Raw genomic sequence first — 18,425 nt, 5'->3', positions numbered from 1 at the left:
AGCGCAGCTTTTTCCTGCGTTCCTGCGTGACCAAGGACTTTAATTTCTCGGTGACCAAAGCTGCACTTCTTGGAGTTTAGTGTAAGTCCGGCTCGGCAAAAAAACGCAAAAAAATTGTAGAAAGGGGATGGAGGTGGCTGTTAAATTTAGATGAGAAAACAATTACAACGTTAAGGTAACACAAGCAAGTGGTCCACTTGAAGCCTCGGAGCAAATAGTCCATCATGCGTTGGAAGGTTGCTGGGGCATTGCAAAGGGCAAAAGGCATGACTTTAAATTGGTATAGGCCGTCAGGGGTGATAAACGCTGCTTTTTCACAGTCTCTTTCGTCGACAGAGATCTACCAGTAGCCGGAACGAAGGTTGATAGGTAAAAAGTAGCTGGCTCCGTGCAAATTATCAAGCGCGTCGTCGATACGCGGAAAACGATAGGCATCCTTTTTGGTTATCTTACTCAAATGGCGGTAGTCAACGCAAAATCGCCAACTGTTATCTTCCTTCTTGCCCAACACAACAGGGGATGCCCATGGGCTACTGGAAGGCTCGCTTATATCATTCGCCAACATCTTGTCGACCTCCATTTCAATGACTCATCGCTCGGCAAGCGAAACACGATAGAACCGCCTGTAAATAGGACTAGCATCGTCGGTGTCAATGCAGTAGGTGACAACTGTAGTTTTACCCAATGGCGGATATCGAAGTCAAAAAGGTCACTATATGGGAGCAAAAGCTTGTGTAACTCTGCGGCGAATGTAGGTTAGAGATCAGCTGCAATCATACTGTTAACAGGATCAGGACGCGATGTGGAGGACGAGCGACTGGCTGCAGGGACGGCAGCTGGATGATCCGTAGTCAGAGCTGAAATGGCACAATCGGTCAGCGGGGGTACAGCGCAGCAAGTGAAATTCTTTTGGGCAAAACTTGAGTTAACAAGCTGAAGTTAAAGACAGAAAGAGTGGTACGGCTCTGCAAGATATGTACAATTAGATGAGGAAAAGTAACGGGACACGCGAGATAGTCACCGTCTGGGATGGGTAGAAATAGCGACATAGGGATGTAAACGACAGCTTCAGGAGGATGGCATCAGAACTATGCTGAACAAAGGCGGAGTGAGCAGGCGGGGTCTTCAGAGCAGAGCGGAAGGTCCAAGCAATGTAGGCCGGTAGAGCAGTTAATGAGGGTAAAGGGGTCTATTAAAAAGTCATTCACAACAATAACACCGGGGGGCATTCTTGTAGGACGGTGAACTATGGTGGCCCGCAATGGTAACTACTCGCGCCATACACATGCCGACCACAGAAGCAGGGCTGCCATTGGCGACGCGAACTGTGGACGAGACGGCTGGCATACGGACTTTCTTGAGGCAATGGCGAAATACGGAGCGGAGAGCGGACAGTTGGGCGCCGGTACTAATAAGTGCTGAAACTGAAACTCCATCCACAAGGAAAACGATACAGTTATTGTGTAGTGCAGAGGTCAGCAGAGGTTTTTCGGTCCGGGTCAGAAATGCAGCTTCACCTCCAGGATCTGCATTGGCTAGTTTTCCGGTAAGTAGAAGGGAAAAGACGATGAACAGCTGCGGCGAGGAAGAGGAGAACGCAAGGGATGACGAACGGTTGGCAACACGAACAGCTGCACCAGGGTAAACACGGGACTAGTCGGGGCGGGATGAGGAATACTGAGGGGTATAGTCTCCGCGGTGGTCGAAGCAGGTGAACTGACAAGATGGCGTGTACCAATTGCTGCGGTAGTGACGGAAGATATGGCCAACGTGTGAACAGTTAGGCAGATGGGAAAATTGTCAGGGGTACACCATTAATTCAGATCTTGGAACCGATATCAGGTGAGAAGCCGGCGTTGGAGGAGGCAGCAGCAATCATTGGAAGGGAAGTTCTGAAGTTTTTGGCGGATGATTCAGGTCAAAGTAGTGTCGTTGGGAGGTGGCTGAGGAGTAGGAAGTTCCACACAGGAGGAGCTAGCAGCTGTGTTCGGCAGCCTGTCGAAACGGTGAGAAATGCTCTTCTGTTTCACAAGGTCGCAACATCGGCGCACCATCGGCGCACCTGCTGCGCAGAGTCCCCGGTAGAACAATCTTAGCACAATAGCAGGTCGAAAGCATCGTCGGTAATTCTTTTCAGTATGTGGCCGACTATATCCGCCTCAGATATGGTTTGGTCATTTTTGCAGCACAGAGACAGGACGTCCTGGAAGTAAGTGAGATATTGATCTGTGGACATCTGGGCGTGAGAGGCGAGCTCTTTCTTGGCGGCCAGTTGGCGGCCAATATGCTTTCCGAACTGATCGGGGAGCTTCTGCTTGCAGACATCCCATTATGTCAAGCCACTTTGATGAGTTTCCAACCAGACACGCGCGGTCCCAGTCAAGTAGAAGATGATATTCGCCAGCATAAGTGTGGGATCTCACCTGTTGTGCTTGCTCACGCGGTCGTATAGACCAGCCATTCGTCTACATCAACATCGTCGGTCCTGCAGAAAGTTCCGGGTTCACGGGGTTTTGGCCATGACGACAGCAGGTGCAGCGGACGTTGAGCGAGCGACGTCTGTAGACATTGTGGTGGTGGTATACTGACGTGGCGGCCTCTGCGGAGATCCAGCTTGTCACAGAGGATTGAATAGATTCACCTCCACCAAGAGATGTTACGGGGAAGATCCACAGGCGATAGCAGTCCGTACCTCTGCCGTTATGGCAGCTCAGATTATTTCACCGTCAGCGTCGCCTTTTGACAATCTGTCGCACTTCATCATTCTCTTGAGCACGACCAGCGAATACCTCTAGTAACAATATTGTGATCATCTTGAAGGGATACTGAAGAAAATTTTGAAAATTTGGAGAACATGATGAAAATAAACTCTTGGTATGCCGATTTTATTGAATGATAAAATCAGCTTGAATATTTTGCAGCTCATGATTTTGTTTTGTGCGCTCAGAGAGAGCGCGCCAAGCCGCCCCCGCCGGCCCGGAAGACGTGAGGCGGAGAGTTTGACGTCATAACTCCCTCGTCCGACCGCTAGCTTTTCGCAGTCAATCGAAGTATGATCCCGCACAGCTAGTTGTTTGGAACCTAGTGGTCATGACTGGAGTCATTTCACCAGACACGATGAGCACCTCTGGAGTTGAAGAAAGCGTTAACCCACGGAATCACATCAGTGCTTATGGCTATGAGTCGCAAGCATCAAGCGACGAAGGGAAATTCAATGCCGCGAATACGTGCAACGGCAAGGCAGTCTCGGCCAGCGGTATGGTACTACGTTTCTCGTTGCATTGCGCTTAAAAAAAAATCGAAAATCATGATTAAAGAGCCACAGATAAAATAGGCAGCGTCAATACTGCCGCCGGACGCCAGTTTTATACAACCTGAGAGCACGAAACGCCAGCGCAGCAGCAGCGTAATTATCCCATCCATGCAGCAGCATCGCATTGTGAATGTAGACACGTTCGCCGCGGTCGCAGCACCGGATGCCTATATGTATATATAGGAGGCATGTATATATAGCCTCCAATATATACATGCCCGGTCAACCGCCACTCCGGCGTGGCCGTTCAGTATTGTTATCTAAAAAACCGGGTTGTTGGCGCGCCATTGGGTGACGCACCAAAAACAAGTGGTTCGTCGTGATGACGCGCATTTTGGCAATTAGATGTTAGCAGCGCAAGGCTCCCGTTGCGTGAACCGCGCATTATTGTGCGTGGCGATTCCAGCTGTAACCACTGCAACCTGTTATACCCCAGTGTTTGCGCCTTTAAGGGTTTGGAACATTGCTGTACGAGCGCAGACAAATTCATGCAAATAGTCCGGATACATGTAAACGAACGAAGTTTGACCACAGAAGCGCGGAAAATTAGGCGAAATTGTGAGAACAAGGATCGAACATGCGGGGCGGAAAAACTAAAAACGGATGACGTTCGAAGAGCCGTATGTGCAATTTAATATCGGCCAATCCCAATTCATGATAACCGAAGTTGTGTTCGCTAACCGCGATTAAGCTGCCCCTGCAGTTATAGGTATTATGTATGTGTCACACACACTATGCCGCTTTGTGATGTGCGACGCCAGTTTGAAGGTTTTCTCTCGAGCGTTAGGCTGCTGCGCCGCACGTATTCCAGCTCACAGCGACTCCCATTCTGTCCTCAGTGGAGCGTTCACCGCCCAGCTCTAGAAAATGGGGACCACTTGAAATGGCCGGCTAATCTTCACAGCTGGTGGTAAACTTACTACGCCTTCCTTGAGATGCATCGCAAGAGTTACAATGAATGTCGTACTTATCCTACGAGCTTCGTGGCTCTACAGATCTGATCGCCAAAAGATTTTCTCAGTGAACAACGAGTGATCATCGACCTTCGATATAAGCTCATCAAGCTTACGACTTTGATCAAAGCTCATCAAGATTTCGACAAACAACGTCATACCTACAGCGATGACTTCGACGCATCCTGTCGCTCTAAACATCCTCGATGAAGAATTGAACATGCCTCCTCGAACAAGTTTTGCAATCTGCGTGGATAGCGAAAACATCAAAACCTCCGAAGACGTCGTCGAAGAAAACAACCAGTTGCTCTTAGAATGTGGTCTCGGCGCATTGCAAGCAGCATCGACAGTTTCTGGGGAATAAAAGCTTAGGTGCTGGTGCCGAACTTCACCGAAGAAAACCGGCACCTTAACAAGGGCACGACGATCGCTTTCCTCGACGCGCTAGCAGACACCGGGAGTGTCAGGGGCAGCACAAACATAAGGAGTGATGTAGGCGCCTTGGAGAAACGCAAAGTATCATCAATGCCATGCTGATGTTTCGATGCCACGATGTCTCTTTTTCTGCAAGATCAGACTGCTGTCTAGTACCTTCCTGGTCTGCTTACTCCTTGGAATATATAAGTGAGTAAGTCGCTGTAGTACGCGGGTCGATAACCAAGCAGAGTTCGCACTTGTAGTGCCCGAGTGCGCGATTCCGCGTACTATGCGAATGCACAAGTACGCGCATTATACGAGTGTGCAAATCCACGTAGTGTGCGAGTGCACAAATGCCTATTCTGTGCGCGTTGATAACCAGGCACTGACTTTGCGCATTGAATCACGCACAAAATTTTCAATAGGGATATGTATGACATCTGCAAAAAAAAAAGAAAAAAAAACACCTCTCAGAGGTAGATCTGGGATGTTTCAGTGACAACACCCATGGAGAGTTTTAAAGCGCTAGCCTTAAAGGATCTTTGCTGAAAAAAGTTAGGGGACAAATAAGTTCAGTGTTTAGGGGAATATGACGCGACAGCGTACGCTACTAGCCCCCATATGAAGACCGGCGTTAGCTACGCCGTATGAACGTGCCTGCGTGGCCTATAGTGGTAATGTGAATGCAAGATTTTTGGCATGCTGATTGTGATGTCACCCTCCCATAAAATAATAGAGGAAGACGTTGGCAGCTCCTGCCAAATGTAACGTCAGGCAACCCTACCTCCAGTCAATGACCGGCCACGTCAGCTGCCACTGGCTGCCTGCCAGCGCTATACTTGTTATTTTTCACTCCCAACTCCACTGCTGGCAGACAGCCTCTGGCCGTCGACACCGGAGTTTTCGTAAAAGGAGACTTAATGCTATAGCTTTAAAATCCGGGGCCACCTTGTGCGTTTAAAATAACGCCACATATCTGAATACGTTGTGCGTTTAAGTCGCACTGTGAGCAAAATATGGCTCCGGAAGGTGGTCGGTAGCTCGCAAATGACATGGTAGGGACTGATTTGTAACCCTGTCTTGTGAAGTAACGAGTTAACAAGGTACAGCAAATTTGGTTGTCTTCGCTAAAATCTTAATGCTAGGCTCACTGTGCGCTAATAAATGCGCACTAGATAATGCAGCACATACTGAGGGACTACACACCAAGCGAGTAGCAAGGTAATGGTATGCGGACAAGATCTACTGGAAGATGAGGAGGAGGAGGAGGAGGAGGAGGAAATGCTTTTTTTAAAGGGAAAATAAGTCATGCACTCCCAAGAGGGCCCCTTCATTCAGGATCCCTCTGGGCGTTCCTTCCAGCTTAGCCCGCTCTACCAGTTGTAGCTGATCGGCGGATGGCGTGGCCAGAAGAGCAGCCTCCCTGGAGAAGGGGTTGGGGTTTCGGATGAGAGGAACGCGGACGGGATGCGGGCATTCCCATAGGTAACGGTAGAGAATGGGTGCGATAGCGTTGTAAGTGGTGCAGTACGGTGGGAAGACCGTGGGGTTAAAGTTGTGGGCAGATTGAAGAGATGGGAACGAATTCTGTCGCTAGAACGTGCTTTCGATGCGATTGAGCGTGTGATTGGGTGGCATTTACGTGACGCGGCAACGACAATAGGGATGGACAATCGTAATGTAGTCAAGGGGTTAGATGAAGGTGCATCTTGAAGGTTTTGGGAGGCCATCCACGCATGAGCGCGCTCATGTTCGAGGATGGCCTTATGCCCAGGTACCATACATGGCAAAATTACTTTTGAAAAGAAAATAAATTACTTTGCCAATTAATTTGCAGAAATTCGCAGAAAAGTTATTAAATTACATTACTCATTATATCTCCCTAAAATAATGAAATTACATTACAATTACTTCCACTGAGTATTTCAATTACTTTAAATTACGTTATAGTTTCCATTCATGTAAAAACTAAGTAAAACTAGAAAACAAAACAACTTGTTCTCCAGATGCGAAAGCACGCGCATTCTTCCGTCTTCCCGCCAAATTCAATCCCAGAGAGAGCTGTTCCTTCCCTCTTTCTTACAGCACTTGTCATTACAAAAACAAGACAACTGCAGAAAAAAAGAAAACAACAAAAGCAGAAGCATTGTCGAACGTTCGTGAAATGACCGGCGAAACCAGCGTATTGCTGGGCCGGAGCTGTCTCCGCCATTTGAAGGGCCCGAAGAAGCTAGGTTATTTATTGCTTCCGCAGTCCCAAGAATCGACGTCGGCACCTTGTGCTCACTCCTCAGTAATGCTCAAGCCACGGCGGCTCCTGCCATGGACCCTTTTGCACAGCTCTCCCCACCCCGATCCTCTCTAGCCCCGTGGCGACAAGTGTAACCAGGCACCACTGTGCCCTAGCCGACGCAACAGGGAGTGTCACTGCGCCGCTCTCCCAACTAGTCTTCAAGCCCAGCCTTCTTTCACCATCTCTCACTTTGGCATTCCCTTGACGCCCATGTATTCTGCTGCTTGGAGAATCGTTACCATGGGATAGCCGCACGTGCCCCTGCTACACACGAGGTCGCAGACGCACTTTTAAGCTCAATTCTGTTTCCTTTTGCCTATTTGTTACGCTGCCTTCGACTTGCCGCACCTCGTTCCTGCTTTTGCGGCACTCTTTGTGGTCTATTGAAGGAGTAGTGGAGCACTTCAGTAAAAGTAATTTCGAAAGGAATTAATTACTTTTGCTGCGAAATTACTACGAAAAAAGTAATTTATAACATTACTAAATTACCAAACCAAAAAGTAATTCATTACATACAAATTACCGAAAAAGTAATTCAATTACAGTAATTTCATCACTGTAATTCAATTATTGCCTTGTCTGCCAGGCACCCATGTGATGGTGATGGGATCGGGAGGGTTAGGTAGTGTAGGCCGTATTCTAGCGGATGAGTGTGGGAGGGTCCCTCGCAAGAGATATCGGTATGCTGTTTGGAAGTCTAGGCCTATTGTGGTGTGCTGAGTCTGGAATAGACTGATGTGTGCAATTGCGAGTATTATAGCTAGGCATTCGGCCTTGGCGAAGCTAGTGCATTGAATGGAGGCCACAATGAATGTTGAGCGGCGAATGTCCGTGAACACGGCAGTGCAGATGGGAGGACGGTCGGTATTTTATGTGGAGAATTCGTGTGGATGACGTCATGGTGTTCAGAGTAATACTTAGAAAGATATGAGGCCCGAGCTGCGCGACGATAATTGTGTTGTTCGGTATCCATATTTTGAGGGTGGTTGAGTTCTAGGAGGCTCCGCAGATGCGGGGGGATGGCTGTTGGAGTGTGATGTGAAGGATCAGAAATACTGTAGTCCATTGAGCGCGGGAGGTGAGTTCCTGTAGGTATGCGGAGTCTACATTGTTGGCTGGAGAGGTTGGCTGGAAATCATATGATTTCCTCGACATTGTTGTGTATTCCTAACTGAAGACGCCGAATCGTACTGGTATGACGAGAACAATGGAGGACAGCTTTAACGGCGGAGCGACCTAGGACTTTGTGATTTGGGTTTTGGTAAGGTGGTGGTAGGGGAGATGGTAGGCTAGTCGACTGACGATGAGGGCGTCTGCGAGTCGTAAAGTGTTCTTTCTTTTGAGGCCATGATTATGACTTAAAATGCGCTGAATGAGATGTGTGACCTGGTTTGTCTGACTCTGCAGGAGGTGTATGGTGTGGGCGGCTTTCTTCTTGTATAATGTGAGGACCGAGCAGTCGGAGTCATGGCACTGTGGGAGTCGGACCACGGTCGAGGTGTACGGTGATGGTTGGGGCGCGTGGAGGAGGTTTGAGGACGGGTAGCTCAGATTTCTGCGATGCATACGTAAGACCTACAGCACGTATGTATGTGTGGGTGACATCCGTAGCGAGTTGCAGAGTATATTGAACTTGGCCAGGGCAGCCCTCAGTAGTCCATAGAGTGATGTCGTCTGAGTAGATTGCGTGTTGAAGATCGAGTGTATTTTCGAGTATCCGTGCTAAGGGAGAGAGAACGGTGTTAAAGAAGATGGGTGAGAGGACTGAACTCTGCGGTGTGCCTCGGTTAGGTATGTGGATGGATGGATGGTGGCTGGAGGTGCCGCAGACGGAGTCATTGAAGCTGTTTACTAATATCCTATTCGCGGACATTGAGTGTTTTGTGGTGAACGGGGCCTTTAACGCATTCACGTCAAAATGTTAGAACTAACAGCTATGTCCGAGTACAAGTAATGTAAAAAACAATACCGGACATAGAATAATGAAATGCAAATTACATTATGCTGCATAAAATACTGATAAATGACGGGTTATCCACTGCAACAGTGATGTGGTTGCCTAGAATGAAGAATTTAGCACAATAAAAATCTGCAAGATGAAAACGCGTGAATTTATTTATTGGTGCTTATTTTACACATGCATCTACATTGATAGATAATGTTCATATACATAATTAGGCTTCGGCAAACGCCTCCATACAATCACTAACAAGGCGGACTGCTGTGTTGTTCTTGTGTTGGGGTCTGCGCTCAAAGTGGCGCCCGTTTAAAGCACTTTGTTCTCGTGGCACGAAAATAAACTGTCAGCACAGAGTAACGCGCATTTGGTTGCTTCGTGGCACGCACAAAATATTGCAAAGGTAGGCGAACTGATGGAAAATGAAGTCATGAGCGAGGTTGAATGAATGTTTGATGGCGACCGATCCTAAGACGAGCACTGAGCCCTGCAGTACTGCCTGCTGCGGAATCTTCTGGCACAATCCTTATACGATAGTGCCAGCTAGCGCTGGAGTCTTCTCGCACGTGTCAGACCGATATAAATGATTTCATTACACATCAAACATTTTGGTGCTCTATTTGGGAATGTTTGACGAATAGTAACTTACTGATGATGATAAATCGTTGTCTCAAGTTCTTTTTACGAAGATTTATTGATGCATGTGGAAATGAAGGTATTTGGCTACTGCGTTTAGTGAAGTATTTTTTTTTTTTTTGCAAACTTGCCATAAGGTACATTATAGAATGTCATGTGAGTCATTTTCTGCTAGAAACTGGAGAAGGCTTTTGCTTTTAGTGTTTTCCGTTCGCCGCTTGAAGAAATCGTCCTCCCTTGTCGCCGACAGTTTTACTTCCTTGAGAGTCTGTGTTCTTAACGCCCTTGTTCCTGCACAAGTCCATACCAGGTGGCGAACATCCACTTCAGCAGCCGGTAATATAATTAATTACTCATATACGTGCGCCCAAGCACATACGTGTGGCTACTAAGGGCTGTGTTAGGATTTATGGCATAAACGCAACCATTACTCTTTCCACGCGGGTGTTTGTAAGGCTTTGTGATCTAAGACTCTGTGCTCCAATGGCGGCTGGCGTGAAGTATATGGGGAAGCCCAAAACCTTCGCGAAAATTCCCGATAGCGGGAAAGGCTGTCGTTAGCACCCTTTAAGCTACGTAAAGGAAAGAGCGTTTGCGCAAACATAACTTTGAATATTATATTCAAACCTGATTAGTTATATGCAATGTTAATTTTGTAATGCAATGTATTTTAAACATCTGGAGTGCTGGTAGAAGTATTCCAATGTTTTCAGAAACCGCATCGGCATACACATGCCTCGCTTTGCAAGCTTTCGTCTCGTGCTGTATTCTTTTTTGTCCACTTTTTGCTGTGCGCGTGTTTTTCGTTTGGAAAAGCTTGCTCGCTAATTTATCATTTATTTCCTACTACCCCGCCGTTGAACTGCTTTATATATTTATCAGGACTTGACATCGACAGATGGCTCTTACGGTGGTTTCCTGTGTGTACAACAATAGAGATGGACGAAATTCCAATCAAGCTGGTTAATGAGCTTGGTCCAAGAAGCAAGGACACGTTATTAAAGACTTTGGAAATAGTCATAACAAATACAAGAATTCCGGACCGCTTGCACATGAGTAGGATGGATGTAGGTAATCCATAAAGTAAAAGGAGATGGGAAGAACATTAAATCATTGAGGCCGATCACAATATCGTCTGTTACGTATAGGCTTGCAATGCAGGCCGTGAAGCTAAAATGCAGGCATGGTTAGAAAGTAATAATACACTGGCCGAACTGCAAAACGGGTGAAGTGGTAGGCGCCTAGATAATAGCATTTCATAATGACAATCTATAGAAATAGCCAGGGCGCAAAACAGACCGCTCTATTTAGCCTATCTGGACATAAGCGGTGCATACAATAACGCAAATAGGGAAGATCTTTGGAACATACTCGAATTTGAAGGCATCGGCTAATGCTTATTTGAATTACTAAGGAAAATATAAGGAGATAATAATGTTGAGATTGGATGAGAGGGGTTAAGTAGTTAGTCTATTCTCGAGGTATGCACACTACTAAGGCAAGGATGTCCGCTATCATCGCATGTTGTTCATAAGTTATATTAAGAATATACAAGAGTGCAAGAAGACAACCTTCGTTTTAATTTCTCGTATAAGGTGGGAGCAACAGACGTAGAACAAACGCATCTATGATTAATGTACGCGGATGACATTGTTCTGCTAACCAATAGCCAGGAAGAGTTACAAGCGCTGGTTAATATATGTGCTTATGAGGGAGATGCAGTCGGCTTTACCTTCAGTGCAATTAAGTCAGGTCTGTTGGTATTCAACAATTTCACCGATAAAACGCTTACAATACTAGGAAGTGAGATACCAAGACTGGCAGAATATATATAACTCGGGATATGGATAAACAAGTGCAGGCATATATGGAAAACATGAACAGGCCACCAGGGCGAAGGGAGGAAGGGATGCCGCGATAATGAAGTATGGGGCATTATGGGGGTATAACAGACATGAAGTACTTAAAAGTATTTGGAAAGGAATAATGGTACCAGGTAACGCAATATTGTGCTGAAAGGCAGAAGTGCAGTTAAGGTTAGAAAGAAATCAGAGAGAGATAGAGCTAAAAAAATAGAATAGAAAGGCAGGGATGTTAACCAGGCGATGCCCAGTAGGCTACCCTACACGTGGGTATTTAAAAAAGTCAGAGATCTGTGGGAAGGTTAGCAGTTTGACCCACGAAAATACTGGAAACGAACCACTACAGGAAGACAATGGCTGGGCGTCTTTCAGGCATGAGAGGCTGATAGCAAACTGTTGTACGGATAATGCCTCAGGAAAATGGACTACTATAGGTGGGTAGCTACAATCTTTAAATACTGATCGAATATTTAGAGGGGAATCCCCCAAGTTGAGTAGATTAGTATTAAGGGCGGAAATACTCATTAACATCCACCCAAACGCAGCCATAAGGCTAATTACGAGCGCTGCGACGGAGAACAACAACGAGAGAGTAATGACAAGGACAGGCGCTCGTTGTTGTTCTCCGTCGCAGCGCTCGTAATTTGCAATCATGTACCACCTAGCTCAACTTTTTGTATTACTCCATAAGGCTACAAAGGTAAGCTATACAGCTTTCACAGAAACTTCGTAGTTATAGAAAAATTCTTCCTGGTCCGAGACCCCAGACCAGGATGACTTTTTTTTTTTAAACTACAAAGTTTTTGAGAAAGCTGTACAGCTTTCCTTTGTAGCCGTAAGGCTGCGTTAGGGTGGATGTCAATGAGTAATGGCCCCCTTAAATACTTATACTGAAAGGGCTTGACTTAGAGTGGCGGAAAATGGCCAGGAAACTAACCAGTGAGTATTCAAGGAAGGCAGGGCAGAGAAATAAAAAAAAACATTAACGACGCGTAAAGAACAAAGAGGCTAAAACCTGGAACAATCCAATAGAAGAGGGACAAACTCTAGACATGCACAGAAAATGGGAAAACTCGGATTAAGAAGAAAACCTATTTCAACTCAAGAAGCAGCGGCCGTCTCTTTAAAGCTAGATCAAAATGTTTTAGAACCCTAATCTCCGAAAGAAAGTTTATTCAAGAAGATTAAACTGCTATGAGCGGTAGATGCCTGGAAATAATTGAGCATCTTATCATGCCTGTGTCAGTATCCATCCAGATGCCGATGCGGACATAGTCGCCCTAGCCGAGGCCCTGGGGTTTAGAGGTAACAAAGGAACGTGAACTAATCGGCGGTAGAGGTTAGAGAGAGACGTTTGGAATATCGGTGGATAATTAGCAATAAGTGTACGCATGGATGCTAAATGGAAATTAAACACGGGTATTTAAAGATAACCCGTGCCTAAAAGTACGGTTGTTAAATTTTATGGGTTATCTTGGTTCAAAAGCATTAAAACGATAGCTCAGCATAGTGATGACTATCACTACCTCATTTCAAACGGGACGCTCCTAACATCCATCCATCTACCCACCCATGAATCATCATTATCGTCGCTTTTCTTTTCTGCACTTGGCGTGTAGGCGCGCCACCGCTCCGTTTGGTTCTGCTCCTTTAAGGCCATAAACATCGTTTTCACTTAAGACATCGGAGAAGTGTCATATGAGTGGGTATTAGGCTATCATGTTTCAAGAGAAGGCTACTATGGAAACGTGCTTTTGGATGGAATTACTCCCCTATTTTCAATCTACTTAAGTTTGGGATTACCTGTCAGTTATCAAACGTTATGCATTTGATATGTTATTGAATGATTGTATTGTTCAACTGTAGAATGAGGTGGAATGCTTTTACGTGAAGTTCGCTTCAGAAAAAAAGGCGCAAAATTGACTCATTTCTGTTTGCTTTCTTCGTATAGGGAGGTAGCGCCATATACAGCAACTTTATCAACTTCCGTTGGCCCGTACCCAGTTGACGTTATTACACTCAGTACTCAAGACGACACCGCTGTGTCTGGTGAATATTTCTACTGCGCATGTTCGCAATTGGTAATTAATTCTTGAGAGATAGTAGTTACACAAATCAAAAATTTCCTTCGTTTTGCTTTTTCAAATCTTTCTAAAAATGCAGAGTCATACAGACTGGAGCACTCAGATCCAGGCAAATGCTTCGTTTTAAGGAAGACCTTTTCATCCATTCCAGGTAAGGTTGCCTTTTATTCAGGGATACATTTGCTCAGATATTCCAACGAAGAGGAAATAGGCCTAGAAAGAATGTGTGCTGCTGTTAATTTAGGTCAAGAATTCGCTTCCAAATAACGTTTCTGGCATTGGGTAATAAAGGCGCATGCAGTGTCCGCTTAGAGGTGATATTTCGATTAGTGTTGCAGTGTCTTGCAGAATAGCCACGCATAATTTAAAGCCAAAATGTTGACAGATGTGAATGCATCACAGGGTTCACTGATAGACGCTGACATTCATCGCATAAAGCTCTTTTTTCTTATATGACGGCTCTTATGCACTAAAATGCTGCTGAGAAATGTGGCATTTTTTGAAGATGTAGCCACAACAGCAATAAGAAAAAATGAGTACGTCATTGTTTTTTCATGAAACTGAACTTACAGAAGACTTCATGTAATTTGGACAATGGGCAGGTAGTTCCCTTTCTTTTAAAATATATGCTTCAATTCAACTCCAGTAGCTGCCTTTGCTGGGCTAAATATTACAGAAACCTTTGGGTAAGGAACGGTTTACACCGTAATACACCGGTTTACACCGTAAGGAAACAAGCTTTATAACCCGCTGCATGGACCGTCATTTATTGTTAATGGAAAAAAGTTTTGTTAAATATCAGCTGTTAGAGCAAAACAATAACATTTATATAAGACGGGCGCATTCACCACAATCAGCGAAAACATCTTTAAACTATTATCTCAACTTCCATCAAAAGCAGGCTGCACTGCCGTTGAATCAAGCTAGGATACCCCTTCTGCTTTCAATGAATTATAGGCCTCGAGCAGAATATCAGAAAGGAAACAAGACGATTGCTCACTGCTACGATGCCCATATCATTGGCATACAGAAGACGATGTTCTTTATCAACCATGCTACGAAGTATAGGGAAATCTTGGGTGTAACAAGGATACCCTGCCCAGAACAGTTAAAAACGTATGAACTCCAGATTGGTCAAACACCACTGAAATCAAATAATCAAAGCGAAAAAGATCGGCCCTCTTTTAAGGATAGCGCATTCAATTGTACGAAGGGACCATAGTTACCGACTGTTAAGTAGCAACTGAACGCTGTTCAGACTGGCCTACCTCTTCACGCAGAAAGAAGAGATAATGTGCCATATTTTACGCAAAGTAAGCACTGTTTTTCGTTTGCTGGTTCGTGTAAAGCCACTAGTGACTTTCCAGGAAAATAAATTAGCTGTTGTTTAGCTTGTGGTTCACCTGGAGTTACGTGAAAGCAATCTGCATGGCTACGCTGGTTCGGCTTCAATGTAAAAACATGGCTTTTGCGCATAGTAGTTTGCTTTGATTTCAGCTTTATTTATGCCATAGGGGAATCACTTCACGTGTAAGCACCTCTCTCCTTTCGTCCTTAACCATTCTTACTCGGGTATAGAGGAATTCTAGTGGTATGACATCGTCTGTGCGTCGATCTTCGGTGCATACCGCCGTCAAAACGTTTGAACAAACCTTCTGTATACTAGCAACTCGCTGTTGTCGTTCGCCTCTACCAACTTCCGAGTTATCTACCTTCTTCTTCTTTTATGTCTTCTTGGTCTTTTCTTTTTCTTCTTCTTCTTATTATTCTTCTTCTTCTTCTTCTTCATCTTTTTTCTCCTTTCTTTTCCTTTTTCTTCTCCTTCTTTTTCTCTTCCTGTTCCTTCTTCTTCTTCTATTTATTCTTCTTTTACTCTTTGTTTTCTTCTTTTTTATTTTCCTTCTTCTCCCTCTTCTTCGTTTTCCACGGTGCCACAGTAACACGCCGGCAGCTTGGAAACGTAGTGCAGTGTAGCTTTCGCTACAAATCAACCACAACGCAGAAAGCATCTTACGAGAGGCCTCATGTACTTCAACCACACGCCGCTTCCAATTTACAAGAACGGCATCGCTTCTGATCTGAAACAGCCACGAATAATATAGGTATATGCCGTGATGTGCACACTTGGTCTGGGATTTTTGATGAGCATATAATGGCAAAATGACATTCGGATGCCTTGCTGAATTATTGCTCATTGCAAAGGCGGAAGTCGATGGGGTCAAGATGGAGATAAAAAAAAAAACTTGGATGCAGATTTTCTGGCTATGCAGGGCAGCCGCGGACACCATCGAGCGGGCGATGGCCTCACTCGACCATTATAGACTGGCCAAATGGTCCGTGTTGTACGTCCAACTCTATGACTCTAATTGGATATACATGTAGCATTCAGCAAGATATTAGCTCTGTCGCTGAGCATGAAGAACTATGAGTCGTCACAGTACCGAGCTCTACTGGGAGTTCGACAGTGGCCACGCCCTTTGTAAACCTGCTCGTTCGCACTTTTGAGGAGCCTTAACACAGACACACACCAAGTACAGACGACAACCATCAGTTGAAAGAGGAGATATGCGGCATGCGCTGTACAAAAGATGCTAATGCTTCCACTCAAGTGAAATTGGGCACATCTACACGCAGTCGCTTACTGGCAGTGGTTGCTTAGGCCACACGCCCTTCCATTCAATTATCAATGCGCCTAACGGTGGCAAAAGGTCGCCTGTCATCGACGAATACAATAACCAGGAGTGCGTACATCAACCTACCCTCTGGGAATCATTAATTTTGTCCGGCAGATGTTTAAAGCTTTCGAAATACAGAGCGGTGTCGACCGCGAAGTCCCGTGGAATAAGGTAAGACTGCTGCAATCACGAGCACACTCACTTGAAACCGACGTGCGCAAGCTCCCCAAATGACTGGTAATAGCCGTTACCTTTGGCAGTCTCGAGATTTGTGCACTAAGAGGCATCAGCACTGATAATTTATTTGCCAATATTGTCAATTATTGAAATGAATGCTTTGCGGGGCCGTGTACAGATTATAGTGACGCAAAACGCACACGTCCCCGCATGGTGCATAAGTTAAAGCAGGCGTCCTATACTGTGCGACACCACAGGCCCCGAGCACCGACGCTTAGCCGTGCATGGCATAGCCGTGTCTGGGGAAAGGGGGATCCTGTTGGTAGAACCGATGTCGACTGCTTGGACTTTTAAGGCCCATAAGGATAAAAGAAAAATCACTGCTTTTTCAGTGGAATTAAAGCCTCGCTCTACTCGTTGCCTCATAAGGGATGGCTGTCTTGCGTCGAAGCCGCCATCGACCAAAGCTGAGCTGTCGACTTTTAAAATGCGCGTAGCGTGACAAATGAGAAACTTTTGGAGCTTTTATCGGTATTCTTAACATCCACTTTTGTTGATTATGACAACAAAATTTACCTGCAAAAGCAAGGTGTTTGCTTCGGATCCCGCATGAGAAGAAAAGGAGGAAAGAAGGAATAAAGAAAAAGTAGTTGCCGTTGCCATTCCCTACCTGCATAAGGTTTCTCATACCTTAAGGAATGTGGGGCAATGTTCTGGCGTAAATGTCCTGTTTACTGCACCAATAAAGCTTTTGAGTTTGTGCAGAAAAACCTGTCCTATGCAAACGCTGAAGGCTGGGTGTCCGATTAAACACAGAGACCCTTACGTGTCCTGCAGGAGGGGGGTTGTTTATAAAATTCCACTTTCATGTGGAAGGCATTACGTTGGTAACACTGGCTGATGTTTAAACGTGCGTCTTCTGAAACCCAATAAAAAGTTGGCAGCGTTGCTACAGACTGCCATCTCGCTGCGCACTGCAGAAGATGTGATGCGGAACCACCTTGCCATCCCGTTTGAAAAGACAATCATCATGTATCGAGATCGTAACGAGCTGACAAGGGAGATAACAGAAGCACTGGAGATAGCTCGAATAGGGGATAAATATGTCAGCAAGGCGTCTGTTACACTGCCATGAGAAGAGCTTGAATTCTTGGTTTAGCATGTGGCTGTATGATAGTAATTGTTTGTTTCCTCAGTCATTGCCGATCCCGAAGTGTATATATATATATGATCATTTCTGCAATAAACCCTCAGTTGAAAGCTAGTGCTTGTCCTGTCTTGTCGTCGTCTCCGTTTCTGTTCCCGCGCTATGCTCTTTCATTTACAATGTCTAACCAACACGCCCAGTCTTATTCACTTCTAGGACATTGTCTTTTAAAAGCTCGATACCTTGCGACACCTTGGTGTATTTTATATTGACTGGTGTAGACTGAACAGTGTTGATTAGAAAACAGTTTTGCCTATAACTCGAGTGGATAAATAAAAGGCATTTTATATGAATTGTATGCCTTCTTCCAGATTGTTTTCATGTATGTAATGGTCAGTGTAGAGGAAGAAAGTGCAGGCATAAAGATTACTATACATTTGTCATTTGCTAATCCTACACAGGTGACCACAAGCATCAATCAACTGTTATTGTTGATTTTTTACTCGATTGCAGTGTCAACAAACAGCTAACATCATATCTATGCCCAGATATTGCTGAGTTGGGTGCCCTCCTAAAATTTAGGATGTGAAGCTTACTTCCAGAAATCTAACAGACCATCAAAATCTGGCTAGCATTAGTGCAGACCTGAAAGGCTGTTGTGGAGACCGGCTGAACAAAGCTTAATGTCACAAGGAAAAGCACAACACTGCTAGAAGAAAAAAAAAATAAATGTTGTGGAAACCAAAATGTTAAATACGCAGTCGGATCTATAATGATACAAACCACAACTCAGTGATAAAACTATTTGTTACATTTCACCTAATGACTCTTGGGAGATACCTTGCACATACTTCAGCACGTCATTGAAGCATTCACGTATGGAGCCAAGTAACTATCACATCTTCCCTACA

The 18,425-nt window shown here is 45.2% G+C and overlaps 1 protein-coding gene across 4 annotated transcripts in view; it reads left to right on the top strand.

Annotated features, from left to right (window-relative positions):
- Positions 1-18,425, top strand: part of LOC146177673 (uncharacterized) — a 126,661-nt gene that overhangs the window by 49,158 nt on the left and 59,078 nt on the right. For all 4 annotated transcript variants that reach the window (XR_014701062.1, XR_014701061.1, XM_084580532.1 and 1 more), the window contains exons 3-4: positions 13,383-13,480; positions 13,595-13,666. Coding sequence is in view for 2 of the 4 variants with exons in the window: in XM_084580532.1 (XP_084436658.1) it covers positions 13,383-13,480; positions 13,595-13,666 (170 nt within the window). In the remaining 2 variants the exon portion in view is untranslated. The remainder of the gene's footprint in view (positions 1-13,382; positions 13,481-13,594; positions 13,667-18,425) is intronic.

Source organism: Amblyomma maculatum, chromosome 10 (assembly GCF_055883805.1).
Source record: "Amblyomma maculatum isolate TAMU_Amacu chromosome 10, ASM5588380v1, whole genome shotgun sequence".
NCBI lineage: Eukaryota > Metazoa > Arthropoda > Arachnida > Ixodida > Ixodidae > Amblyomma > Amblyomma maculatum.
The sequence above is the reverse complement of the archived record's forward strand: the minus strand, read 5'-3'. Positions and strand labels throughout refer to the sequence as shown.